This window comes from Anarrhichthys ocellatus, unplaced genomic scaffold, assembly GCF_004355925.1.
Source record: "Anarrhichthys ocellatus isolate YVR2014 unplaced genomic scaffold, GSC_Weel_1.0 scaffold144, whole genome shotgun sequence".
In the NCBI taxonomy this organism is placed as follows: Eukaryota; Metazoa; Chordata; class Actinopteri; order Perciformes; family Anarhichadidae; genus Anarrhichthys; species Anarrhichthys ocellatus.
In genome coordinates this window covers 339,807-367,292 of record NW_022280174.1, presented here as the reverse complement: position 1 = coordinate 367,292, position 27,486 = coordinate 339,807, and the positions used below count along the sequence as shown (strand labels likewise).

General features: G+C 44.5%; 3 protein-coding genes across 9 annotated transcripts in view; 2 read left to right on the top strand and 1 right to left on the bottom strand.

Moving 5' to 3' along the window:
- Nucleotides 1-3,479, top strand: part of rtn3 (reticulon 3) — a 29,168-nt gene extending 25,689 nt beyond the window's left edge. For all 3 annotated transcript variants that reach the window (XM_031877689.1, XM_031877690.1, XM_031877691.1), the window contains one exon: nt 82-3,479. In XM_031877689.1, the coding sequence (XP_031733549.1) occupies nt 82-130 (49 nt within the window). In that variant the 3' untranslated portion in view covers nt 131-3,479. The remainder of the gene's footprint in view (nt 1-81) is intronic.
- A 2,956-nt stretch (nt 3,480-6,435) lies between these two features.
- zfta (zinc finger translocation associated) lies at nt 6,436-13,723 on the bottom strand. Of its 2 annotated transcripts, none has more exons than XM_031877702.1 (5): nt 13,405-13,723; nt 12,193-12,708; nt 10,174-10,542; nt 9,393-9,848; nt 6,436-8,560 (listed from the first exon to the last, which is right to left on the bottom strand). In XM_031877702.1, the coding sequence occupies exons 1-5, from the start codon at nt 13,526-13,528 to the stop codon at nt 8,073-8,075; spliced, it is 1,953 nt and encodes a 650-aa protein (XP_031733562.1). In that variant the 5' UTR covers nt 13,529-13,723; the 3' UTR covers nt 6,436-8,072. The 2 variants fall into 2 exon arrangements, with proteins under 2 accessions (XP_031733562.1, XP_031733563.1); XM_031877703.1 differs by having other exon boundaries at nt 6,436-8,557.
- Nucleotides 13,250-25,949, top strand: LOC116400061 (uncharacterized). Of its 4 annotated transcripts, none has more exons than XM_031877701.1 (7): nt 13,250-13,338; nt 16,786-20,226; nt 21,793-22,497; nt 22,736-22,785; nt 22,876-22,937; nt 23,024-23,341; nt 23,782-25,949. In XM_031877701.1, the coding sequence occupies exons 2-7, from the start codon at nt 16,948-16,950 to the stop codon at nt 23,796-23,798; spliced, it is 4,431 nt and encodes a 1,476-aa protein (XP_031733561.1). In that variant the 5' UTR covers nt 13,250-13,338; nt 16,786-16,947; the 3' UTR covers nt 23,799-25,949. The 4 variants fall into 4 exon arrangements, with proteins under 4 accessions (XP_031733561.1, XP_031733558.1, XP_031733560.1 ...); XM_031877698.1 differs by lacking the exon at nt 13,250-13,338 and adding an exon at nt 15,219-15,457; XM_031877700.1 differs by lacking the exon at nt 13,250-13,338 and adding an exon at nt 15,219-15,464.
- Nucleotides 25,950-27,486: the final 1,537 nt, after the last annotated feature.

Below are 27,486 nucleotides of genomic sequence, written 5' to 3'. Positions count from 1 at the left end.
ATCAAGTAATGAGTGTGTTCTAGACGTAGCTTTCATCCACCCATTAGTTTTTTTCACACCCGTCTTGTTTTTCTCTCACAGGTTGCAAGAGAAACTTCCTGGAGCTGTGAAGCGCAGCAAAACTGAATGATCAACCTCCCCCAATTAGAAGCTTCCACGTCACCATCATCCTCATCTCCATTTCCATCTTAGAGCCCCCTTACCTTCTCCTACCCCTCTCCAGATAACCCCCTGCCCCAATCTAACTCCTCCCCCCCTACTCCATCAACCATCACCATCGTACTACACTGAACCTTGCTAGGTAGAAAATCTCTTGAGCTACTCGATATTCAATGTAAAACTACTGCGCAGCTTAAATTGCAAGCATTAAAAAGAACTGTGCCTGTGCAGACAGGAAGCGTGTCGCTAGCGAGGAAGTGATGTAGCGCCGCGGCGGAGCCCGACTTGTCTGCGCACGCAGGGTCGAGTGAACTAGACTGAATCTATGACCTGGTTTTGTCGTGTAGAGCGAGCAGGGGGTGGATGATGGCTGTCTACGTCACAAAAAAAAGCAAATGTCTGTACTTAAAACCACACATTTGCCTGAAGGCAAACGGATCTTATGAGATGGAAAAGTAAAGAAAAGGAAAAGTGTCCAAAAATAAATAAAAAAAGTGTAATAAAACAAATGTTTTGGGTGTAATTGTGGCTAGTCTTATCCTGCTCTCTTGCTCTACAGCTGTTAATATGAGTTAATTTCAGAGGCTGGTAACGGGTTTGCTGTTACTGATCGGCCTGTTGGTGAGTTAGCCTCCATTAGCCTCACATGCACTTCTGTATGTTTCTGCAATGCACTGAACTTTTATTTTTTCAAACCCACGAGCAGGTTGAAATGGAAGCGTTGGAACACTGAGCCAGCTGTGATAATTTGGTCTAGTTCACCCTCTTGATCAGATGCATTTTTTTGAACAGTTCTCTGTATGTAAATATCCACCTGAAGACGACTACAGGCTCTCTCTGCTGTACGGAAAACAAGTTAGCCTCGCTTTTTATATCAAAGGAAAAGTTCCCTCACAGCAGCACTGCTTTTGTCGCACCTGTTCAGTGTTGAGGTATCACATTCACTTGTACATTTTTATTCTTCTTCTAACTGCTTATTACTATTATTGATATTAATTATATGATTGCTGCTTTGACTCCCTAGTAGCTTGACGACGGCATTGTAAAAGTTCTGTTAAGTGTCATTGAGCTTCGTTTTAAACTGGTGTTTCAGAGGCCTCTCCAGAAATAATTCCAGATTGTTCATTAAGTTAAGAGATTCTCTCTGATGTTTTGTCACGCCCTTAAATCTCAAAACGACTTCCCAGCTCACAATTGGTGAGTTAGAAAATCTACTGCTGAGCGGTTTTGAGTTCCAAAGCTGTGGAGTATAGAATGTGCCACCAGAATAAATATCGACTTTCACCGTGATTCATTAAAAAGTCTGCTTTCTAACATTCTCTGGAGCTTTGACGACAGAGAGATGTGGCTAACATATGGCTGACAGCTCTGGAAAATAATAATAATAAAGTTCAAATGTGTTTGTCCTTTTTTGTTGTTTTTGGGTGAAGAATGAACTTTCACTTTTAAATATAATCAATTAAACTAAATTAAATGGATAAATTAAAGATTAAGTTTTTGTAATTGCTTTTTACAATGTTTTTTTAATTCGAAGTCTAGCTATTCTTTTGGCACTTTTTAGACTCCATACAAACCTCAGCAGTGACCCGAGAGGAAGTAAAATAAGATTAAGAGGTTGCGATGTTGAATAAAGAGTGTAGCTGGGGATATGGACGCGGTTTTGGTTTAAAGTGGTTATTATAGAGCTCAGTTTGTCACTTTGTTCCTTTTCTTTGACTGCCATGAAGCGCATGTCATAGTGTAAGCTGGAAACAGATTCCCACCCTTTTATATAGGCTATCATATGCTCTACCCTGACTTTTGTTTAATATGATTATTACTTGTGACTGTTTCAATGGTGTTTTTGAACTCGGTAAACCATAGTCATATGTTGGCCACTGCTACGTCTCCATATTGTTTTAAGGGATGAATATATAGAAGGAAATGAGTGTGTTCGTGTTGCTGTCCAGTTCACTGCGCCCCAAATTAAGTTTGCACGGAGTCCCCTGAATACTGAACAGCCTCTAAATGCAGCAACTACCCATTACTACTACTACTACGTCTGCCTGTGTACTGGATGTTTTCTCTGGAACATTCCTCCCTATGCATGCTCTCCGCTGTGTGGTCGCCTCACTCGTGTCTCGGTTGACCCCTCTAGCATGCAGTCTCATTCAGACTCTGGCGTTAAAGCCAAAATATGTAACATTTCTGTTGTAGATGCTAGTTGTTAGCCGCCCCCTCAAATGGGCAGGTGTTGATGAGCTGTCAACTCAACAGATGCTGCTAACCTCAGGTTAGCAGCATCTGTAAAGGCGCTAAAGAAGCAGACTTCAAGTGTGAGGAAGGGGGGTTAGGCCTGAATACTGACACTGCTAATGTATTATGCATTCTGTTTATTTGAATGTGGAGAAGTTGCATATTGTAGCTTTATGTTGTCATCTAAAAGCTAAACTTCACGCAAGCTAATGGAGCACATTTGTATTGGTTGACGTTTGTTCAGTTGATTTAAAGGGCCATTTCAACCAAATTACAAAAGAACATACTTGTCTCTGCCCGTCATCCAGAATTCGGAGAACTAATGTTACATTTAGAACTGTAGTTTTATTTTTTTATTTTAAGATTTCTAATGGGGTGTCATTTGTGGTGCTCACAGCATTGAATTATGAGTCTGGGACTATTTCTTCTTTAAAACGTAGTTTCAAGGAAAACTGTTCACAATGAGCATTCCATTGTGTTGTGGTGGAGGTGGGAATCTGAGTCGCTGATTCAATCTACAAATATATTTTTGGTTGAACTGACCCTTTAATGTTCACCCAGCTACCCTCAGGCTGAACCAGCGTGACGCTATGAACGTGAACTAGCTTCCCCATATGCAGCACCTTTAACTGTAGTTCAGGAGAGGCTGCGTTAGCTTGCTACAGCGCCACGGCTAAACGGATCACTACTCCTCAGATTCATAGCTAGCTTATTTCTTTAGAGTGTAATATATAAAATGAATTAAACCTGTTCCCTCACAGCATGTTGCTTTTCTCCTTTTCCTGTTCGTCCCTGTGTTTTTATTGGGTATGGCAGTGTGTGTGTGTGTGGCAGGAGTGTGTTTGACTTCTTTTTCTTTTCTTTTTTTGTGTCTGGAGAGTTTAGCTTTGGACTCTTTACTGGTGTCTAGATGTTGTTCACTAACATCAGCTCTGTTTTGTATTAGCTATGACTTTGGTTCTGATTTTTGAAGCTTTGGGAAAGATGTTGCAGGAAAAAAAGTAGAAAACTGTCAAAAAAAATAAAAAAGTTTGTGGTCTCTGTACTGATGTCAAAGTGAAATTAATAAAAACACGTCAAAGGACTGAGGCTTGGTGGATGCGTTTTCTTCTGACTGGGTAAAGACTCTGACGTGAAGAAACGAGATATTTTCTCAGCATGCCTGCAGGTATGAAAGAAACACCCAGATGAAATATCTAAAATAAGACTTGAAGCTGCTGTCTGTTATGGTGTTTGGGCGGAGAGAGGATTATAGTTTCTAATTTTAGACCAGACCGGCATACTAAAACCATTAATGTTAACAGTCACATGCAGACTCAACATCCCATTTAAAGCCTGTGTGGTATTACATAATAGAGTCAAAGTCCTAAATAGTGAATGAAGCGTTACAAAGTTACAGCTATGTTACAGATGAACAGGATGGCAGTCTGGTGCAGTGGATAAAAACTGATTTGAGTTTGGGTGATTTGATTAGAAAAATTAGGCTTGAAATTTTCTTAGAGCTGTTGTCAAGGCGACAAAATCCTTGCAAAAGTGTAGTTGTCTGAAGATGGACAAGTTTAGCTAAAATCATGACAAACTGACTTTCTTGTCACAGAAGCTGTATAATTCCTGGCATAATTCAAACGGCATCAAAAGGTTAGGTTAGTAAAGATCTGTGTTTTATACCTGGGCCTTCAGTGCTGTCCTACTACAGTTGAACCTCCTAATAACCTCATGACGCCAGCATGACGGGATGCTTCGTCATTAACAGACAATGCATATAGTCAAAATCAATGTAATTAACACAATGACAAGAACCAGTCACATATATTTATATGACAACAAAGCAGGTAGAATAACATAAAACCCAAATAACACGATTCAACAGGCCTCTGCACAATCCAGCAACACTGCGGCACTAAAACACGCATTCCTTCACACACTCAAGGGCACCATTCAAATATTATTCACATCAGAGGGAACATTATTAACCATATCATAAAAACGACAACATATATGAACACAGTAGTAACGCTACTGCAGATTCACTTTAAGATAAAGTCCATCCTCCTTTCTTTGACTACAAAGGGTTCAACAACACAGTTGTACAGAACATCGGTGCGGTTCAGTTCCAGCCAGAGGTCCTTCTCGAGTCATGGACGCCAGTGATGACAGTCGAGCCTCCCCAGTTGTATTTCTTGAATACGTTTTAATGCGTTTGAGGGCTGAAAATGTCCACCCGACAGAGGCAGCAGATATTGGGATTGTCACCGCCAAACATAGCAAAATGCTAAAAATGTAATGTCACGTAAAAACTTCTTACATATCTTTAAACTTTAACTCTTACTACTACAAAGTTCTGCTAGCTAGTTTCACAACAGTCACGCTAGCCCACTGACCAATCAAGCCGCAAGTTAATGATCACGTACTTGTAGGCCAGCTAGAAGCTCTGACATGTCAAAGAATATGCCCAACATGTCAAACTAAAGATCTGATTGGTTGGAGACTATGACAATCAACAATATTGTCCCCATTCACTTAAACTGCAAAGGGATTCACTTACAATTCTGAAGGCCTCCAGGCAGATTTTTTTACTTAGAGACAGCATAGGGGTGAAATCTGATTGGATAAAAGCTCTACTTAAAACAAGCTGCACTGGAAGCAGAGCAACTGAGGCTGTGCAATGAGAAAATAAGATAATGGGAAAAAATATTTAGAATACTGTATTTATGAAAAATAATTCAATTATAAAATAGCTATAACTTTGTGATTCTGTCTAGGCCAGCAGAGAAGGCTTTGCTGACCCACCACTGTTATAGATAACATATTATTACTGCTGTATTTATTAATTCTACTAAAGGTCCTGTGGTGGTTCATCGGAAGGGGCGGGACTTTGCCTCTCTATTAAAGAGCCAGCCAATGAGAATTAAGTCATTCTGGAGGATAAACACCAGCCAAAATGATTTTTCCACAACCTGGCAACCCAAACATGTTCATACATATGATACAATATTTCATAGTTAGTTCATTAGTGATAAAATACATTTTAAAAGACAGCTACCATGTTTTCTGCATCCGTTAATTAGATCACAATCAGGACCTTTGAGTTTAATTCATTTCTGTTACTTGATTGATTTGACTCTTTATTGTAAAAATAGATTGTGATCATTATTATACTTTTTGCCGCTGGTGCCCATGACAGAAGTCATCCATATCTAAAAAAACGCTTCATGTTTGGGGTTCACCGTATGGCATAAATGTATATGGATGCCAGAACATTCCAGCTCCCCTACAGGAGAGATGAGGAAGTCATTCTGAAACCAGAATTTTAATTAGCGTCTCATCTATATATGTATATATACTGTATATATATATATGTAGCATTCAGAGGAAACAAAACGAGAAGTAAATGTCCACAGCAGGAAGCCTCGCAGTGTTGAGTATTTATTCAAACATCATGGAGGAGAGAATTCATGTGTCACACGTCGGCCATGTACAAATGAAAGGTGAGCAGACAAGGTGAGAGTGAAGAAAAATGAGGTCTCTCCACACCAGCATACACATACACAGTATAAACACACACACACATGCTCCATCATTCATTTCACTGTAACTTACTTCATTTTGAAAAATTAAGTGCTGTCTATCTCAGAAGTCTTGTAGAGTGGCGTGGGGGCCACTGAAATGAGAATATGAGCGTTTCTCTGCTGTCAGAGTGGAGTCCTTCATTTTTACACTTTGTATCAAAAACTTCATCTGAGTAAATTCTGTCAATGTACAACAGAGTAACAGGGGCACTGGGAGGGATTTGAACCTGACGGTCCGATGCATATTTTGGAAAATTACAACTTGAAATATTAGGACTTTATTCTTAAATTATTACAGGCTTTTTTTTGGTTCTTTTGCGACTTTATTATCCAAACGTTCCGACTTTTCCCTCAAAATATTAATATTAGACTTTTTTTGCGTAGTATGACATTTGTTTAAAATGTCATTATCTTACACTGACTGTTTTTTTTTTTAATCATAACTTTTTTTCCTCAAAATTTTCACTTTATTCCGACTCCAAATATATTTTTTCTTATATTAGATTCTTTTCAAAATATGACTTTTTCTCACATTCGTGAGATTTATTCTGGAATTATTTTTTTCTCAAAATACACTGAAATCTCAGTTTATTTGTTTTTGTTTTGCGGTCGCCGCCACAACTAACGCTGACACTAGTATCCAGTATCTTCAGATGGGACTTAAAGACTATTGATGGTTGTGGATGAGAACAGAATCCCTGAGTTACATTTTCCAGGTGAAGACGTGACATTTCATGGCAGGTGTTTCTTTCTCTTGACAGCTGAAAGCTTTTCTTCAACGTCTCCTGTTGCACACATTTTGTACAGTGAATGAAAAAAACCGAAGCTGGAGCAAACTCTTCAAAACAAAAGTCCAACGAGCGTTCGTCCCGCCGTTAAAGAACAATGTCATTGAAATCTTGAATGAAGTAGAAAAACTGGACATAAATACAAACACGTAGAAACTCGGGTGCATAAAAGTGCTTGTATAAAGGAAAAATAATTCTATTTTTTCATATATTTACATTTTCGATTTTTTGTGCAGTTTTAGCTAGGATGTAGATGATGGAAAGGAAGCAGACTGACAGAGAGATAACATATCTCATTATAATGGGTGACCTTCTCCTCCACTGTAAACAAGGAATTAAATAGACGAGAGAAAGGGGACTGCACTCTGGCATTCATTGTCTTCAGCAATTACATCAAACACAGTCTCAATTGGCTGTACAGAAGGAAAGCTCGGGTCTAGTACTTTTTTTGGGGACGAAGTGCTGTGTTGTCTTCAGACACATTATCGTAAAACTAATTCACCTCGGCCTCAACGAAGACTCTAACTTCCTGAGAGCGGAAGATTCAGGCCCCGACCAGAAACAAGCCCTGGATCCCTTCTAGGACCCCTCCTGGGCCTGAAATAAATAAAAAATAATATGAAATTGGAGTCGTGAAATTGCATACAATTATGCCAATTTGGAGTTGGAAAAAATAAAAGCCCAGACACTCATGCAGGGGCTTTAAAATCTAAAGCCCTGTTTCTGTATCAGGGACTATTGATTGATGGATTGATTGGTTGGGTAGTGACTACTGGCAGGGCTAGTTGGCGTTAACTGCTAACATGCTAGCTAGCCAGAGACGGGAGGTGTATCCATGTCCATGGGTTCCCATGATCCCCTGCTCAATATCCTCTCAATGAACCATTAGAGGAAGCTTTTTTTCTGAGGTCAAATGTTCAGCGGATGTTTCCCTGGGTCAATATGTAGGAATTAGCCAGCTACAGCTTATCGTGTACTGATGTTAGACTCTTTGAATCAAAGTTCTTGACTTGAGATGTCAATATCTCCACAGTGGCTGAATTTCTATCATTCAAACGGCATTAGATATGCTCATCTCCCTTCATTATTTAGCCATTTGAACAGACATAGGGATGACCCCCCCCATGGACATGAACCTCATCTGAGGACCTCATGATTTGTAATAGGTTCAGAGGTCAACTGTTTTCTTTAGTTTCAAAATGAGGGGGCTGGACTTTCATTTTTTCTACCATGACATTTTTTCCAGTTGTGACATTTCCTTTGTGATAGTTGCTACCTGCTTACTCTCAGATTCGGATTTAAGGGGGAAATTCCAGTATTTCTAAGTGCCAAAGTGTGCTGGAGCTGGAGCCAGCTCGGTGTGTCCGTGGTCCTGGGAGGAGAAGCAGTCGTCGGAGTGGATGAAGTGCAGGGCGGCCTGGTTGTAGCTCAGCAGTGCCTGCTCCTTCTCCTCCGGGCTGTAGTCCAGGGAGTGGGGGTGCACCTGCTGGACGTGCCTCTTGATGGTGCTGACCTTCAGCGTGGCCAGAGTGGCGCCGCACACCATGCAGATGAGTCCGTGTCGACGACAGTCGTAATCCATCAGGTACTCCATCCGCCAGCGCACCTGGTAGTTCCTCCGCTGGTCCTTCCCGGGGTAATGGCCGTGACGGGAGGCCGCGGCGCCGTCGTCCCTCGCTTTGCCCTTCCCGCCGCTCACACCCTCCTCCTTCTTCACAGCTTTGCCGTGCGCCGTCACATCAGGGGAGGCGTCCTCGTTAGTCTCTGCCGTGGTATTTAGGACATCGGCTTCGCCCGGCTTGATTTCTGCTGAACACAGCAGGGAGGGTGCTGCTGTAGTTAGGCTGAATGAAACATTTGACTTTGACTGCTAACAAACAAAAAAGCCTTGCGCTCGTCACAAGCTGTTATGTCATAATTTAAATCTTAAAAGTGCAATGTGTCAAGATTGGGATGTAAGAAAATCTGTCTCGTCAAGCTAAATTACCAAATGAGTCTAAAAGAAAGAACATAATATCCCCATCAGGACATTCATCCTGTTTTATCAAATCAAACACTCGCTACACTTTCTCAAGGAATTCAATTATTATAGACTGTAAATTTGTTTGGTTTTTAATGAAAATAAAGTTTTATTCACTCACTAATTCCAATAACCTTTTTACTGCAAATGTAATGCAATACTAACTGCAACTGTTTCACAATAAAAGTCTTTAAAAACCAGTACTGTGTGAACTTCTAACTGTCTGAAAAGCACAGATTTTTTTTTTTGGGACAAAAATGTCTGCCAAATTAATTTAAGTGGAAATGTAAGTCAAAAGCTTTTAATGTGAAATATTTGTGCAGGAAGTGGCAAGTTGTATTGACAGTGACTTAACATCGGTAAAATAAAAGGCAAAGTTGCATCTATTGAGAATAGGTGAATAAAAATAGCATAAACTATACTTATAAATCAAGGAGAATAAGGAATAAAGCCCTGTCATCTGCTGCTTACCTCAATAAACAAACCTATTTCTACACCGCAGTAGCATTAACAGTAACAGTAACAGTAACAGTAGCAGTAACCGTAACCGTAGCAGTAACAGTAACAGTAACCGTAACCATAGCAGTAACCGTAACCCTAACAGTGATAAACGCTTCTCACCATCTTGAACTTGCGTCCCTTCACTAGAATAATCTTTGGTCCAGGCAGCAGCCATGGCTTCCCTTTCTTGCCGGCTCAGGGTCGTCGTCTCGGGATGACACTCCTGGATGTGGCGGCGGAAGCTGCTGACCTTGATCTCGTGCAGGACCTGAGAACACACCATGCAGAAGGCGCCGCGGCCCTGAGGCCCGTGGGCCACCAGGTAGTCGAGGCGGAGCCGCCACGGGTCGCCCTCGTGCAGCCGCCTCTTCCTGGGCTGCCGGAGGGGCCCGGGTCCCCGCTGTGGAGCTCCGACGCCTCCGTTCTCAGCAATCAAGTAAGCATCCTGAGTTAAAGTGCCGCCGCCTTCCGGGTACAAGTCTGCGTTGATCTGCGTGGCCTTCACTTCCTGAGCAAAGTGGTCCAACCCGCCTTCTTTGGTGTCGGGCTCTGATTTGATTGAGTTTTCTGACTGATCTGTTATGGGGCAGAGAATCACACGACAAATTGCATATGAAAGATTAAACTATAAACTGAGATTACTTCTTTGGTATTTAACAGCTACAGGTTGGTCAATGATAAAAAAAAACAAATCATCAGTATTGATGGTATTGTTGGACGCTGACATGGACAGTGATCAGGAGCCAACGCTGACTCAGATAAGCAGTGATAGAGAGTGAGTGGCAGACGTATCAGATGACAGACCTGATGGACTAAACTACCCATTATTAGAGCTGCTCTGGATGAAATCTACTTCCTGTTCTCTTCTGAGTGCACACGCTGCTGCGTCTCCTGTTCCTACCGTGAGCCTGAGCCCAGGCCTGCAGGATGCAGTGCTTCTCCACGGAGCTGTAGACCAAGGAGTTGGGGTGGATGTCCAGCACGTGGCTCTTGATGTGATCCAGGTGAAGCGAAGGCAGCTCCCCCCCGCACACCATGCACAGCAGCCGGCCGGCCTCCGCCTCGTACTCCATCAGGAACTCCTGGCGGAACCAGGCGTGCAGCGAGTCGTTCAGGTAGCGCTCCAGGGTACGGGCTGACGGCCCCGCGAGGTCCTGCTCCTCCTCCTCCTCCTCCTGGGGCTGGGGGGCTTCACCCTCCTCGGAGCAGGGGGGCAGACTGGGGGGCTGTTGTGGCTGCTCCTGAGGTGTCACCGGCTCCGGGGGTTCGGCTGTATTTAGAAAATATAGAGCTTTTATCACGGCTGTTGGCCACTGTGTCGTTTGTTGATACTTCCACTGCAGGGGGAAGTTTTCAGATTCTGCTGACATACGGCTTTAAAACTATCTTTTTTAAATGATTATCTACGGGCCTGAGTGTACGAGCGTCTGTTTAGCACAGAGGAAATAAAACAATGATCCATAACGTCCTTTGTGAGCGGGTACATGATGCATGGTGTCTTTACTTTATGATGAGACAGATGTGTAGGGAAGTATCTCCAATAAAACAGCGCTTCTGTTTAAAGATATCGGAACTCAACTTGAATGCAATAATAACTCTTTGAGTTTTATTATCAAACTCATAATTTGAATGGCCACATTTTAATACACAAAGTTATCATGAATAGGTCTTTGATGAGGCTGAGTTTGCATGTAGTTGGTGAAACGATGTGACCCGTCAAAGAGGAGAGAGCACACTCGTTCTCTTGAACTCATTATTTTTTTGCGGTCTTACTTGGTCTGGTTTGACCAGCAGTTTATCGTGGCTAATGTTAGCAAATATCAGCAAACGTTTACAGATATCAGTGTATATAACAGACATTTTGTCACTGCATGTAGCTGCTGAATGATATTAATATCAATGAAACTGAAAAATCAACCATGTGTCATACCTGAAGCACTTATTCTGTTTACAGCTCAGATAAGTTAACAAGATTTAAGGTGGAATTGTCTTGTAAACAAAGTGATGTTTACATTCAGCATTACTCAGCAAACCATAATGTGAGTATCCTTGGAGCCTAAATGTGCCGAAGCATTTCCTGTCTTGCAAGAGCCCATTTTTAATGTCTTCCGTCTGCCGTCTTCTTCTTCACTGCCTTTGAGCGCACATTGGTCCGTAGCACTACTAACGGTCTAATGATCCACAGGATACTTTTAACTTCCAGGCCGACTGTACGGAAAGTAAATGTGGCAGAAGGCTAATGCTATGCTACTTAGGTTAAATGCATAGTTTAGCGTTTTGGAAATACACTTTATTTGATCAGTTTTTAAGAGTGAGATGAGAAAATGGTTATCAATCTCATACCCATGTGTTGAGTACATGTGGTTAGCCTAGCTTAGCATAAAGACTGTAAGCAGGAATCCGCCAGCCTGGGTTTGTTAAAAAATGCCGACCAACACCTCTAAAGCTAACAGATGAACATGTGTATGTCATTGTTTAAATGGGATCATTTTACAGACCTTGTTTTTCATCATACATCTGCTTTTGTTGTGCATTTGTATCCTAGGTTTTTAGTTGAATTGAAATTTAAATCTCAGATGTCAGATTTCCCCAAAGGCACATGAACACAGTGCAATAACTATTTCATCATATTTTGTTGTTTTTTGTAATTTAAGCTATAGTGTTTGCTTTATTTGCCTTGCATTGTGAAGAAGGGTAATCATCTAGCATTTAAATATTAAATGTGTTCTCTGTTGTCTGAAATATGTAAACATAAGCCACCTGAGCACATTCATGTCCTGGCACAGTCCTTTCCTCTCCAGCCCCAACTCACTGAATCATTACATCATTACATCATCCTCTCCTCCACCATACCAAGACCTAAACCCATACTGCCCCCAAGTGTGAGCTTTAGAGAACTAAAGCCGAGGGTCCTACCCACCGGCAGCGTGTTGGTCCGAGTCCGGCTGCTCCTCTTTCTCCTGAGGCGACGGCGCAGCGGCAGAGCTGTACGACCTCTGAACTCCCCCCAGGCTCAGGTGGCTCTCCCACCCTGAGCGGATGACCTCCTTGTCGGCGGCGCTCCACAGCAGGGAGTCGGGGTGCTTCTGCCGGATGTGCCTCTTGATGGTGCTGAGCTTCAGTGTGGCCAGCGAGCTGCCGCACACCATGCAGATCATCCCGTGTCGCTGGGGGTCGAAGTCCATCAGGTACTCACAGCGCCAGTACTCGTGGTAGTAGCGGCGGTGGTCCCGTCCCGGGATCCGGCTCAGGCCCGGACGCGAGGCCCTCTGGACCCTGGGTTTACGTCCAGAAGGCCCGGGGACCGGGGAGAGGAGGAACGGTTGGTCCGGTCCGTCTGTGATGTTCCAGTAGCTGGTGCCTGGAGATGTGACCGGTGTGGCCATGCCGGCCTCTGATTCCTCCTCACCGTGGCCATTGGCAAGACTGTCCTCATCTGGAACAAGAGACGAACCAGATCAACCCTGTTTACTACACCGTAAAAATGTCCTTGTTAGTATATATTGTATTTTATATATAACTTTGTTATGAGTATTGGTCGGACTACAATCTCTGTGTGCTGTTTCCATAAATGTACTGTTGTCTATGCTTTCACACAGGGGTTGTACACAGGTGAGTCTCCCTTGATATAAAATGCATCATGAGAATCACAGAACGTAACATGTTCTGGATGAATGATGTTTTCTCAAAATGTAATATTGTAAGCTGTCATTGTTGGCTCACATATTCCCCCTGTTTGATTTTTAGCACTTTTACTCCTTATTAAACGTACCTGGCATACTGTTCCAAGTATTCTTCGTACATATCACGTTACGTGTTATTTAATACGGGTTATTTATTCCAATAAGTCATTATTATTGTTTATTCGTTGGCCTGTGCCGCCGCTGTCCACTAGGTGGCAGCTGCGTGTCTCTCGGGTCCGCCTGCCTGCGTGCTGTTGAGCCTTTGTTTATAGGAGCCACAGAGACAGAGGGGCCATGCTGCTCCATGGCATTGTCCCCGACACGGATTAACTGGCTGTCTGACAATGGCCGTGGCTCTGACAGCCACGCAGTCCCTCTTTGCGGTGAGAAACACAATAAATAATAATAACACTCTTTTTTTTTTTTCTTCTTCTTCTTCTTTTTTTTACCTCCCAAGTCACTCTCCTCTTGCGTCGCTTCCTCCTCTCCGCTTATTATTAATGAGAGCAGCTCAGCCTGCTCGGCACACCGGAGGTCCACGGGCTCGCTTCCCCCCGGTTCTTTCTCTTCCATCACTGGCCCGGCCGCTGCTCTACTCGTGGGTAGTGGTCCTCCTTCCTTCACCGTACCGCGGCGCTGAAGCGGGACATGTCACACTAACGACAACACGTTACAACAGTGACATGTTTCGCACCGCTCGGGCGCCGTTCGACACGCATCTGGCAGGCGCTCTATCGCGAGCCCATCGCTGAGGAGCCCTCTACGATGTCCCCCCCCCCCCCCCCCCCCCCCCCCCCCACGCGCGCCCCGCACGGGAGCCAAGTTAACTTTTCATATAATCACACTATCATGTATTCCGCCGGCGATTAGTGCCCGTTCCTCCGTCCGGCGCTGAGCAGAAGCGCCTCGGCGCAGGCCTCCAGTAATGTATTTTAAGGCTCTTGCTTGTCTTCAGGGTGGGGAGCCGACTAGGGGCCCCTGGGGCTCCTTAAGGGGCTCCTGGGTAAATTTAAAGAGACAGTAGCAGCGTCGACAATGCACACCCACCCCGGGGGGAGCAAACAGAGCAGCGGGCGCTAATACTGATAAGCTGCTAATACTAATGCTGTTGTTCTCACAAAATCATGCGAGGGTAGAGGCGGGTTGGTTCGGCAAAGCATCGGTTAAAAAAACGAGGCGGGTCCATTGGAAATCAGGGCCCCATGAGCTCGAGCTCATAATATTTTGTGCTGGGGATCCAGGGGGGGTCGGAGGCTACTTTATTCTAAAAACACATCCTGTGTAGTCCTTTTTAACACGCTATATTCAGACAACAACCTGCGCTATTATACATAGGGAACTTCATTATTGATTGATCTCCCCAGTATTTGCTTTGATAAACATTCCACTTTTTGGTCAAGAGCCCAATTGACATATTCAAAATGCTTGCTTTGTCTGAACGTCTGAACAATGGACCCCCCCCCCAATATTCAGTTTACCACCACAGGAAAACCTTTAAATATGCCCATGCAAGAAGCTGGAACAGTCAACATTTGTTGCCCTTTTGCGTATAAATATTGTTTTTACAACAACGTTTAAGCACTTACGCTCTAATCATACATTCTCTTATCAGGTGTTATTGGTTTGTCGTATGATTGTAGAAATCAAAAATATCATTACTTTGTTGGGGTGTTCCCCTCTAGAGATGATTTATGGAGACAAACGTGTCCCGAATGTACTTGTGTTGGTAGAGATTAATGGGCCAGCTTTAATTATACGTTTGCTTATTTGATGTTATTTACTCAAATTAAAAAAAATAATAATTCTAAGAGACGTTGGAGCCCCTCTCACGCGCTTTGAAATATAATTTGAAAAATATTTCTGAAGAGACATTCATCAGCCTACTATAGGTTACTTCTTGTATTACACGCCAACTCCCGCCACAACACATTTATTTAATCAAACGTGCCTATTAATTAATGGTACCCATTTGGTCGTTGTGCTTATTATTGAAAACCACAAATCGCACCGGGGCCAATCTGTGGTGGTTCTGCAAATGAAATGAGGTCATCTCTAGAAAGAGCCAATAAATCAATTGACCTTTGTCCAGCTGCGCCAAATTGGTAAAAGGCTATATGTTATTACGAGTTTTATGTAATCTCTGTGCATTGTCACCGAACGTTCTCTTGGTTGGTTATTGAATGTGTGTCCTGTCCCAAATTAGCTCGTAGCCACAATTTAGTGAAATTATTTCTCATAAACGCCACTTAATGGTTTTTGAAACGGAGGGGGGCGTTGTGCTGTACTGTTTCTGCGTGTCCACGCCACGGAGTGAACGCACACACACACACGCAGACGCAGAGCAGGCATCGAGGTCCCACATCCTGGTACTTTACAGCGTTGTCAAGGCAGCCTCAGAGAGCACGGCTGGCTGGCGGAAAGTAGCTGCAGTGTCCTGGCAACGAATCTATCCAAAAAAAACGTTCACAAAAACTGTCCCGGGAAGTTAGGAGTAACTAAAAGGTATCGGGTATGCATGTTTTTCTTCCACACGTTTCCGACCGTCGTGCTTTTACGACAACAATGTGCGGGGCTTCTCGCTTCTTTTCAGGCAGGCAGCAGACTCAGACAGGCGCCCGTCCGTGTGGACAACAGGGGGAAGAGCTTGTCCATTGTGCCGTTGAGAGAGACAGCGGTTTAGGCACGATTTACGCCCTAAATGTCGCAATTGTTCCACAGCGTTTCGGTGTGATGTGCTATTTGCGCTTTAGATCGGTCGCTTCGCCGCGTTTTCAATCAAATAGTCGCAAAATAAAGAATACAAATGGCTCTCGACAGATATAATTTGTGATAGAAAGGGACAGGTTTAAAGGGACAGTGTCACTCTGCTTCCTTCCTGGTTCCTGTAGCTCAACGCGAGGCTACACATTTCTACATATACGCGACGTGTTTATATCACCAACGATGCCGTTGGACGGGGTATTTAATATTCATATGTTAAAATGTGACATTATAAGATTTAGCCAACTATAAGCTGTACTCTGCCTCACGTGGAAATCGTGTTGTGAGAGAGGAGATGGGTGTCTTGGTCTTAGTAGCATTGTCTTTTGATTAGCATGTAAACCATTTGAACAAGGGTCTCTGAATAGGAACACTTGCATGAGCTCAAATGTGATATTGTTTTAGTAAAAGAGTAGAAGAAAAATTAAGAGTAAAGTTACAAAGTGAACCGAGTATTATCACAAATGGTTTTAATCGCATAATGTGAACGTATTGCATTTACAATGTTTCACGTGATAAAACCACAGTGGGCTGAAATGAGAATTCGTCACATCTTGTGCCTTTAACATGTAAATGTTACATGTGAAAAAGTAATGTTTTTTTGGATATTAATGGTTTGATGATCTTCACTTAACGAGATATCTAATGTGATCCAGTAACACAGCTCTGCCCCATATTCTCTCTACAAAGATAGTAATGTTCCAAGAAGTGCTAATTCAACTATATGTTTATTATTGAGGTCGTAGCTGGTGTTGCTGTTGTACTGGACAACATTATATTCAAATGGTAAACAATATCCTAAGCATTATAATATTAGGATTGAATTTAGGGCTGAGTTGTTGGATTGAATTGATTGAACAGGTGTAACTAATGAAATGGCCACTGGGTTTATTACATCTTATCAGTGTGTCCACTTTGTCCTCAGAAGGCCGGGGATCTCCTTTTTAAAGACACATGCATGAAATGTTTTCGCTACTACCTGTTTGATAGATTCTTGCTTCAGGTCACTCCACTGTTACCAAGTTTATTACAAAGTAACATGCAATTAACACTTTCTTTCTGTTCGTCAGGACACCCGCATACCGATGTGATGTCCGCGAGATTTAGCAGCCGCTCAGCAGAGCAAAACATCATGTAGAAGGACACCATGTAAGTTGATGCCAGCGAGGATTCTAGACTGACGGGATGAATTGAATCAGCGCGACAAGGGAAGAGCCAACCAGCACTGTTGGATGAGAACTGATGGGCCGTCCAAGCTGGCGATGCCAACTGCAAAAGATAAAGGTGGTTCAACGTCCCACCGCTACCGGCCGGCCTCAGAATACGATGATGCCACCCTCACCCAAAAGAGACAATACTGGAGAACCAAGAAACGAGAGCAGAGGGCCCGACTGACGGAGCGCAGAGGCAAGGGAACGCAAGGCGGAAAGCTCCTACACCTGCATGCCCCTGCAGTGGTAAATTCTACTTTATCCGTCCCTTTTGTTGCTTTCTCTTCTCCTTTGCAGAGTAATGACTCATGCAAAACAGTTGCTGTCTCTTCTGCGTCACAGAGTGGAAATACAGTCGGGGGCCGCTCAGTTAAAGCCACTGAAAACCAAAAGGAGAAGTGGCTCCATACAATGAAACTTGACAGGGTCTCGCATCAGTTGCCAGCATCATGTTCCATCTCAGCCAAAGCTGCTAGGGGCAACACAGCCACAGCGAGGCGTGCTGTGAGCAGAGCCGTTACCTCACCCACACCCAGTGGAACCCAGTTGAACACCCGTTCCTCAGTGCCTCCATTCATAGTGACCAGAACTACCAATGGCAGCTCCGCTGAAACAACGCCTCAGTCCTGTGTGTCTATGCAGGACGCATCAGTCCCCAAAACACAACATAAGGCACAAGTTGGGTTACGCATTCAGCCCAAACTCTTACCCACCAATGTGACCACAGGCATGATTCTTATGTCTTCACAATGTGTGCCAGACACTATAAAGACAGAGGGCAGAACAGCGAACGCAACACCTCAAAGAGGAACAAAGAGTGCCTTGGTCACCTTGCAGAGGGTCAAAGGTGTTAGCAACTCCCATTCTTCCCCAGAGCCAGAGGAGGAGAGAGCAGCCAAGCGCAGAGAGCAATGGCGGATCAAAAAGCGAGAGCAGAGGGCAAAGCTGGCAGCTCAGATAGCTAAAGCCAGAGAAAGGACGCAGAGCGTGCAGGTGACATTTCGGAGGCAAACAGGACAAAAAACAGGACTTGTGGGAGGCAAGATTCTTCAGCATCTTCCATCTCAGTCGTTTTTGAGAGGAGCTGCCCTGATACAGTGTCCTACTCAGGTCAAAACTTCATTTACATCTGCCAAAAGGGAAAATGATAAACGGCAAAGTGGGGCAGGAAGTTTAGCTACAGTTAACCTGCAAGCAGATCGGATTAAGGTACAAAATCCACATGGGAACAGGACAACACAGACAGCCATCACATGTGACTCTATTTCTTTAAGAAAGCCAGGAGAGTCGATGAGAAAGTTTACAGGTTATATACATCTTTCTAATGTTGCTCGAGGGATAGCACGATGTAAAACACCTAGGCAGAGGTTCATCGATGCCCAGAAGAATTTCATGATTCAAAGAAACATAAGATGTAAATCCCCATTACTTGCTTCAGTCTTTGGTACCAGAAATTTCCCCCAAATCGACCCCAACGACACGCCTGAGCAGATAATAGCCAAACGGCGAGAGTACTGGCGGATTAAAAAGCGCGAACAGCGAGCTAAGCTGTCGATGGAAGTGAAGTCTCGGTTGAAGGACAGGGACTCTCTGATGCGAAGAGTGAAACGTTACCAGTCAATCCTGGAGGAGATGAGGAGGGCCAGAGCACTGGCCCAGTCAGCAGGAAGCGGCCTTACCCACGCCTCTGAGACCATTGGAGGGTTCATCAAGGAGGACGGGACAGTGACCATTAACATTCCCCAGGTTCCTTCAGATCACAACACAGAGTGTCATGTAGTTCCTAATAACACCCCCATTACAAAACCTCAGCACCAACCTAATACGAAACGAAGAGTTATAACACCCATTCGTGTAAACCAGCCCCCTCCTCCCCTCTGCCCAGCTCAGGTGAAAGTCTCTTTTCCTCTTGCTGGGCAGTCAGTCAACAAGCCTCCAAAACTATTCCCAATCAGACAAAAGACTCAATTTGAAAGCATAGCGGTTCCTAATCCACACAAGTTAGCAATCCAAACCGTTAGTCAGCTCACACTCACTCATCCTCAAACCCCTCAAAATGCCGTTTCTGGAGAATCAACAGCGGGGTCCAACATCGGGGGCTGTGTCATGAAGATGGCCATCTCAAGTAATGCAACATCACTGTTGGCGCTCTCTCTGGATTCAGAGTTGACAGAGGAGGAGAGGATGGCAAAGAAAAGGGAGTACTGGAGGATAAAGAAGCGAGAGCAGCGAGCAGCTCGTGCTGCTCGATTGAAGCAGGGCGTCTTACAGGCCAGGGCCAGTGCGACCTTACAGAGGAGGAGGGCCCAGAAGCAAGTAGCAATAACCACACCACCAGGCAGAAGTCTTCCTAACCAGACAGGAAATGCACAAGCTCTCCCCAACAACAGTGTGCCAGTAACGCCACATGCAAATGAGATAAAACAAGAGAGTGAGTCTATGCCAGAAGTTGACCTAAATTCTCAACAAGAACAAGCCATCTGTCCAGATATCAAAGCCCCAACCTCCCCACCACCACCTCCAGTGCCTCATGCGGAGCCTGACCCAGCTCTAAATGCAGACAGCCAAGCTACCACTCTGCTAGCCGTAGCCTCTATGAAGAAACTCCTGGAAGAATCACTTAGTTCAGTGACAGAGTGTAGCAGTGAGCAGACTGCCATTAAAACAGAGTCAGCGGAAGAGGCCTCAGAGCAAGAGATGGAGCCAAATTTACCTCAGAATGAGTTGGCTCCTATTGCTGCTGACTTGACTTTGGAGATAAAAAGCTGGCCGCCGGATTCCGATGCCTTGGTACAGGCATGTTCACCAAGCCCTCATCTCAAGGACTCATCCCAAAGTAGCGAGACACTCCCACCTCTTCCAACCTCTAGCGAGGTAGTCCTGCCTCCCACCTGCGAGCACTCATCCCAAACCCATTCGAACTTTATAGTAAACCCCAACGTGGAAGCCTCTTTGCCACGCAGAACCCAGAGGCTTTGCACCAAAAAAGCAGACCATCAAAGCTGCTGTTCCCCAGAGCCGCCAAAGCTACATCACCTACCCATGGATCAACCACAGCAACAACACTGTAAACAACAGTGTGAACAACAGTGTCAGGCACAGGAAGAATGCCGAAACAGCAACTCACGACCAGAACAAGGATATCTCAGTGTGGTGACCGAGCGCAGCGGTTTGTTCAGCCTGCAGAGGAGGAGGGAGTACTGGAAGCTGATGAAGAGGCAGCAAAGGGCCAGGTTAAGGGCCAGGCAGAGGGACAGACAGGGAGAATGCAGCAGTCGTCTCTCCCAGAAAAACATTCAGGTGATGTGACACATGTGAATAATGATCATTTTGTTCAATCCGCAACACGTAGATGTTGAAACATTGTGTCAATGTTGTAACAAGTAGCTAATATTGAACTTAGACGGAGTTAAGGAGTCATGGGGGGAAAAGTTTAGAAGAAGCAACAATCAATCACTTTACAAAGCTGGAGTCCTGCTCCCTTTGCTAGCTGGCTTCTGTTACAATAGCATGTGCGTTTGTTTCACCCCTTCTTTCTAAAAAGCTGAAACATGACACTGAGGTTTTTTTACCAAATTGAAGTACTTCAACAGTTACATTTTGATAAGCCTCAAAGGGCGATTCAGTATTTGTATAACTGTACTTTTTGAACATTTTCAGCACATTTTAGCAGTATCCTGATAATTTTGGGTACATAATCACAATGTGAAGTTTTCACACTGTTTCGTTCTACCAGACCCACTGATTTCACATTCACAATTTATGGGTTGACTTTTTCCACGGAATTGTGGTGTGTTTTCAAAACAGCTTGAGCCCATGGAACTTACTTTTGACTCTTAATAATTACTGTTGTTGTCTACTCCTTTCATTTTCCAAGCGTGACACCACAAAATTATGTTTTCTCAAAAAGGAAACGGCAATGTCGGCTTTCTTGTCAGTCACCTAGCAACAGTAATCTCCATGCTTAATCCACTGGAATACCAAACATATTGAGAACTTGTTAATATAATGTCTAGTCGAGAGTCACGAGTTCCATTTGACAGCAGCTAAAATAATGAGACTTTCACGATAGGCCAATGGCTAAGGATATTTAGTTGTTGTTGAAAGCTAACAGTATGCTAATCAGCCTTTGTTGAAATACCACAGTATTCAATTGTGAACAGTAGTTGTTACCCAGGCAGTGGATTTGTTTTAGCAATGAGAAACTATTGATTTATAGAAATTTGTGAAACAGCGGCTAACAGCAATTTTGGCTCACTATAAATTCATATGAGCAAGAACATTAAGTTCAGCCATGATCACTGGAAAGTCTGTGTGACACACCTTATGAATGCGCTTCAGTTACCACCAACTCTCTAAAGTGCATGTGACTATTAGCTTTGTTTTTGCAATTAGGCTAATTTGCATATCCACAATTTGCATATTTTACACTACATGTCTTCATATCACCTCATTTAAATTTGTGCAAATAGCTCAGGAGCACCAAGAAGCTATTTGCTGGGCAGCACTGTCGGATGCAACCCTTAATAGATGATGAACCCTGATTATACTGAATTTGTAGCTTAAGATACCAGTGCCTGCCTTGAGGCTTGTTGGTGAACACAAAGAGTGCAAGGTTTGTCGACATGGCCTGTGCCCTCTCCAGCTGAAACCTGAGTCATTACACCACAAACCTCTGTCTGGCATTTGACACTTGAACAGCAAAAATAGAGAGGAGTGTGACGGAGAGGGGCCTAGTTTAGCTAGGGTCAAACACATATGTGCATGTTTCAGAAAGATTATTGTCTGGTTGCTGTATTTAATTGTGCTTCCCTGTGAAAAACTGAGATAAATAATTTTTTTCCTGTTCATATTGTTGTCTTTTAGGCTTCAGGTGTTGTTACTATGAACACAGTTAAGGGTGTAAATCCTCCAGGGAAACCAGCCCTCCAGCCCAAGCCCTCCCTAGCTTCTCTGACTGCAGTGACCACTATCCCCTCTGTCCTGCTCGTTAGCCCAACAGCATGCAATGCTGAACAGTCACCTGACACACTCCAGTTCAAATTGCCCGTCACCAGTGTCTCCTGTTCACCCAGAAGTAAGCAGAGCCATGTGAACATTGGACCTTCACAGATCGTGTCCGACTGTCAAGGAGCTCATGAGAATCTGCAACAAGCCATGCCAAGTTCACGAAAGTGGATGTCCAGAAGCACAGACCTGGACTTGGCCCCCTCGCTCCCTACTCTGAAGCCCCCAGACAACCCACTGTCCAGCATCAACTTTCAACCCATTGAACCCCCTCTAACTCTAAATTCCACCCTCAGTCCAATAAAGATCCCTTGTTCTCAGCTGCAGAGTCTCACACATATGATACATACTCCTACCAAGTTGGCATCTATAACCTCCATGGTTCCACCAAAGCCCATCCCAGGGGAGTCTGAGGAGGACTTTCTGAGGAGGAAGAGGGAGTACTGGAGGATAAAAAAGAAGGAACAGAGAGCCAGGAAGGCCATTCGGGACAAAGGAGTCAGCCCAAGGAGAACCTCCAACAACTTGAAGCCCATTCTGCCTGCCCAGGACCCACAAACACAGGTATACTATATATAAAAACTCTGTCTATTTATTATGGTCGTATTAAATGATGAAGAACAGACATTAGTCAAAACAAAACACCACTCAGGTTACATTCCTGCTGAAGTGGAAGATAATTGTATGTTTGCGGGATGAGATGTCTGTTCACAAATCGCGTATGTTTTGATTCAAGCATGAAGTTTGTCTATCGCAGTCATTATGTTTTCTCAAACCACAACCTTTTTCTCTCTGACTGTAGGATTCTGGTCAGTGGGTGAGTTCCTCTGAGGAGTCTGAACATCGAGTGAGGTGGGAAATTAGTATTACTGACATCAAATCAGATTTGCTGCAGGCTCAATGTGGGATAATAATGAATGTAACTACTGCTCTCTTTTTCAGCAATTCAGAGGACACCGACCCGGTATCATTTTCATTCTCAGGTTACACAGCAGCAGTCGAAGGTGAAGTATCAACTATGTCACTTTGAACCGCCTAAATGGTTCAAAACGGACAAATTGGCACAAAACTTTTTCTCTTTCAACTTCAGATGATTCAGAGCTTCTGTTCACCGACTATGAGAATAATAACGGTGAGGAAGGTCCTGTCTCAGACGCCGTGTGGAGGAACCGCTACCTCATGGACTACGATCCGCTCAACCAGCTGCTGGTGTGCATGGTGTGTGGGGAGCTGCAATACTCCCACAGCCTGGAGGGAGTGATGGCCCACATCGACGAGGCCCACCCGGACACCCTGGCCCTGGAGCCCAGGGAGCAACGGCAAATACTGGAGGCCTGGGACGAGCAGGTGTCCCAGAGGGAACGCTTCTTCACCAGCCAGCTCCAGCAGCACAGCGGGGCCCTGGAAGGTACAGTATGACTGCAGACAAGATACGCGTCTCGAAGCTTGCCGCTGTATTTATGGTGAAAGGTCCGGATTGCAATTGAGCCAGAACGCAACATCAACAAGCATGACTAGAAGAGAAGCACAAACAACTTGGAGCATTTGTTTCTATTTTTGGAACCGAAAAATCTGCATGGTATTACGTAATTTCCCGTGTCACTTATCGCATGTGTGATTAGGATAATACGTAATTTGGAGACCGTCACAGATTACTCCATATGAAAGATGTTGTAGTGTGTGACCCCCTATCTCCAGTCAGTCATGTACTGTGAAAACCACAACGACTTCAAGACTCCCGATTACAGGACAGCAAGTTGTCGGATGAACTTGGCTTTAGTCTGTGGAGCAGAACACCAGTATGCTGCTGTTTCTTCATTTGCCAAACTTATTGGACTTGTTTTGCAGAAGCACACAGGAACTGAAGAGCAGAGGAGAGGACTGCAGGAGACAACTGAGGACCACAGACCAGGAGAGAATGCCCACACTTTGTCTTATTTATTTATTATAATTGTATCAATGTGTTTACCTTCATAGAGAGTCACCTTGAAAGAAAATGCTGTATTGGGAACATTCATCCCAACGAGCAGCTTTACCTCATTTCCTACCAGGTTTGTAATGTGGGTTTATGACAGTCGGTATGGACATTTTTTATATCGACGCTATGATAACTAAGATTTTAAAGAACTACAACATTCTGGTAAATAGTCTTTGTAATAAGCTAGGCTAAAATCATCCTGGACTTATGAACACAGAGAAAAACCTATATTGAAATAATTTTATATTACTGCTCTACTTTCTAAAATCTTCAATTTTACCTTTAAGCCATTTTAATCCTCAACAACTACAAGCAGTCAGTGTTTCAGTGTTTGTGACCCCACATGTAATATCTACCCACACTAGTTGAAATGTTTCTCATTGCTGAACTTATAATTACGTCCTATATTTCCCCTGACTGTGCCACTCTGCTCAACTCCTCTTCCTCACTACGCTACTTACTGTAGGATGAAGCAGTTGCCAGTACAGTTTGGGAAATATTTAATTCAATTCAATTTATTTTGTATAGCCCAAAATCATGAATCACAAATTTGCCTCAGAGGGCTTTAGCATCTGTACACATGCATTAGCCACCATAGACTGGTCATACCAGACAAAGTAGTGTACTGAAATTGAGCAAAAGTGTGTTGATTTGCTTATGAGTCCAGCTTTCATTTTCGAATAGGATTCTGTTATACCTTCGTTCAATAGTTACAAAGTCTCGCTTTAAAACCAGACCGATAAACCACCATTAACTTATGGAGCCACAGAGACCCAACTGACCTTATTCAGTGAAGAGCAAACGGACAAATGGACATCAAACATTGTTGAACAAATCAACTAATTTATTCAATGGGTTAAAAAAACATCACATCATGCTGAACAACACTGACACATTAATATGAAATAGTTACAATTCATTAAACAGTCAATTTAGATTATACCTATAAGAAAAGAAACGGTGTGACACACACAACACAAGAGCTAAACCGTTCTACTAAACCGTTGCTCTTAGTTTTGTATGAAGATTTCCTCTGCTACACTGGCAGGCTTGCGTTCAGGTCCAAGGTTGTTCTAGACCCTCGTTAGTTGTTGGATTGTTGCATGGGTGTCCAGAACTGTTCTTCAAACCCCAAAGCTTACATATGTTCCTCCATGACAACTATTTGTATTCAGACAACTTTCTCAAATGTGTACAAACCTCCTGCAGTTCATATCAGCTTCACCATGTGACATAAAACATCTAACGAACCCTCTTCACTGTAAATACACAAAATACTAAAGTGGTTGTGAGATGTATGAGACCGGGCGGTTTCACAATATTTGGAGCAATGGTATTCATTATTTATTGAATCTCCTCTTTTATATTGATGATGCATTATTCATATCTGTAGAGAGCTCCATCTTAGAGAAGTTTCTCATTTGTGAGTATTGAGAGTCCAAGGCTTTCCTGCATGAGTTAGTAAAAGGAGGAACAGTTGTGTATCACTTATGATATACATACCCACGTTTTTGTACCATTTTCATTCAGAGTAAAATGATAAAGTTCTGTTCTGTTTGAGCACAAAGCTGTATAGAAGACTGCCTGCACAGCTGCAACACGGTGTAAATAGCTGGAAGTGACCAAGCTGGAAGCTACCTTCTGAGAATGTAATTCTGACTTGATGACTTGTTTACCAGTTCAAAGGGAATGTTTCAATGCCTTTTCAGTAATAAACCTTTTCTACCTTTGGGCTTATTTCTTCAGATCTTTTTTCACACATAGATTATGTAATTTTACCTCAGATCAAAATGTTCCAGTATGACTGGATAAAACTGTTGTTGGGGGGCTCTAACCTTAACCATTCGATGTTAATGCTGAACCTCAACCATCTTGCAAGAGTTCTGTAAATTGAGGGTTACCATGATTTGTTCCATTATGGGCCATGACTACCACATGGCCCATAATGGAACAAATCTAATTTTATTCAACCCTGCTTGCCAGGCAACAGCCTCCTAAAAATGACGTTCCCATCCATCCATCCATCCATCCATCCATTTTCCACCGCTTATCCGGGGTCGGGTCGCGGTGGCAGCAGGTCAAGCAGGCCGACCCAGACCTCCCTCTCACCGGCAACATGTTCCAGCTCATTCTGGGGGATCCCGAGGCGTTCCCAGGCCAGCTGGGAGATGTAATCTCTCCAGCGTGTTCTGGGTCTTCCCCGGGGCCTCTTCCCAGTTGGACGTGCCTGGAAAACCTCCAGTGGGAGGCGTCCAGGAGGCATCCTAATTAGATGCCCGAACCACCTCAGCTGACTCCTTTCGACGCGAAGGAGTAGCGGCTCTACTCCAAGCTCCCTCCTGATGACCGAGCTCCTTACCCTATCTCTAAGGCTGAGCCCGGCCACCCTACGGAGGAAACTCATTTCGGCCGCTTGTAGCCGCGACCTTGTCCTTTCGGTCATGACCCAGAGTTCGTGACCATAGGTGAGGGTAGGAACGTAGACCGAGTGGTAAATTGAGAGCTTTGCCTTCCGGCTCAGCTCCCTCTTCACCAAGACGGTCCGGTGCAGCGCCTGCTTTACTGCTGCACCAATCCGTCTGTCGATCTCCCGCTCCATCTTACCCTCACTCGTGAACAAGACCCCGAGATACTTGAACTCCTTCGCTTGAGGTAGGCACTCCGTCCCCACCTGGAGGGAGCAATCCACCGGTTTCCGGCAGAGAACCATGGCCTCAGATTTGGAGGTGCTAACTCTCATCCCCGCCGCTTCACACTCGGCTGCAAACCGCCCCAGTGAATGCTGGAGGTCATGATCCGAGGAGGCTAACAGGACCACATCATCTGCAAATAGCAGAGAAGCGATCCCGAGACCCCCGAGACTGACGTTCTCCGCCCCCAGGCTGCGCCTAGATATCCTGTCCATGAAAATCACGAACAGGACCGGTGACAAAGGGCAGCCCTGGCGGAGGCCAACACCCACCGGGAACGTGTCTGACTTATTGCCGAGAATGCGGACACAGCTCCTACTGCAGTCGTACAGAGACCGGATCGCCCGTTGTAGCGGGTCCGGCACCCCATACTCCCGCAGCACCCCCCACAAGACCCCCCGAGGGACCCGGTCGAAAGCCTTCTCCAAGTCCACAAAGCACATGTAGACTGGTTGGGCAAACTCCCAGAACCCCTCCAGTAGTCTTGCGAGGGTAAAGAGCTGGTCCACTGTTCCACGGCCGGGACGGAATCCGCACTGCTCCTCTTGAATCTGAGGTTCGACAAGCGGTCGGAGCCTCCTTTCCAGCACCCTGGCATAAGCCTTCCCCGGGAGGCTGAGTAGTGTGATACCCCGGTAATTCGAGCACACTCTCCGGTCCCCCTTTTTGAAGATGGGAACCACCACCCCGGTCTGCCATTCCATGGGCACTGATCCCGACCCCCATGCGACATTGAAGAGGCGTGTCATCCAGGACAGCTCAACCATGTCCAGCGCCTTCAGCATCTCAGGGCGGATCTCATCCACCCCCGGCGCCTTGCCACCAAGGAGCTTTTTGACTACCTCAGCGACCTCTGCCAGGGATATGAGTGAGCCTCCTCCTGGG

What these genes read in the sequence shown, in the direction of transcription:
- zfta (XM_031877702.1), bottom strand. Translation starts at nt 13,528, where the DNA reads ATGGAAGAGAAAGAACCGGGGGGAAGCGAGCCCGTGGACCTCCGGTGT. An exon ending in AGAGGAGAGTGACTTGGGAG is followed by an intron (nt 12,709 to 13,404) that starts GTAAAAAAAAGA and finishes CTCTTGTTCCAG; the next exon opens with ATGAGGACAGTCTTGCCAAT. An exon ending in AGGGACGCAAGTTCAAGATG is followed by an intron (nt 8,561 to 9,392) that starts GTGAGAAGCGTT and finishes TGCTGTGTTCAG; the next exon opens with CAGAAATCAAGCCGGGCGAA.
- LOC116400061 (XM_031877701.1), top strand. Translation starts at nt 16,948, where the DNA reads ATGAGAACTGATGGGCCGTCCAAGCTGGCGATGCCAACTGCAAAAGAT. An exon ending in CCCAGGACCCACAAACACAG is followed by an intron (nt 22,498 to 22,735) that starts GTATACTATATA and finishes CTCTGACTGTAG; the next exon opens with GATTCTGGTCAGTGGGTGAG. An exon ending in GAGTCTGAACATCGAGTGAG is followed by an intron (nt 22,786 to 22,875) that starts GTGGGAAATTAG and finishes TCTCTTTTTCAG; the next exon opens with CAATTCAGAGGACACCGACC.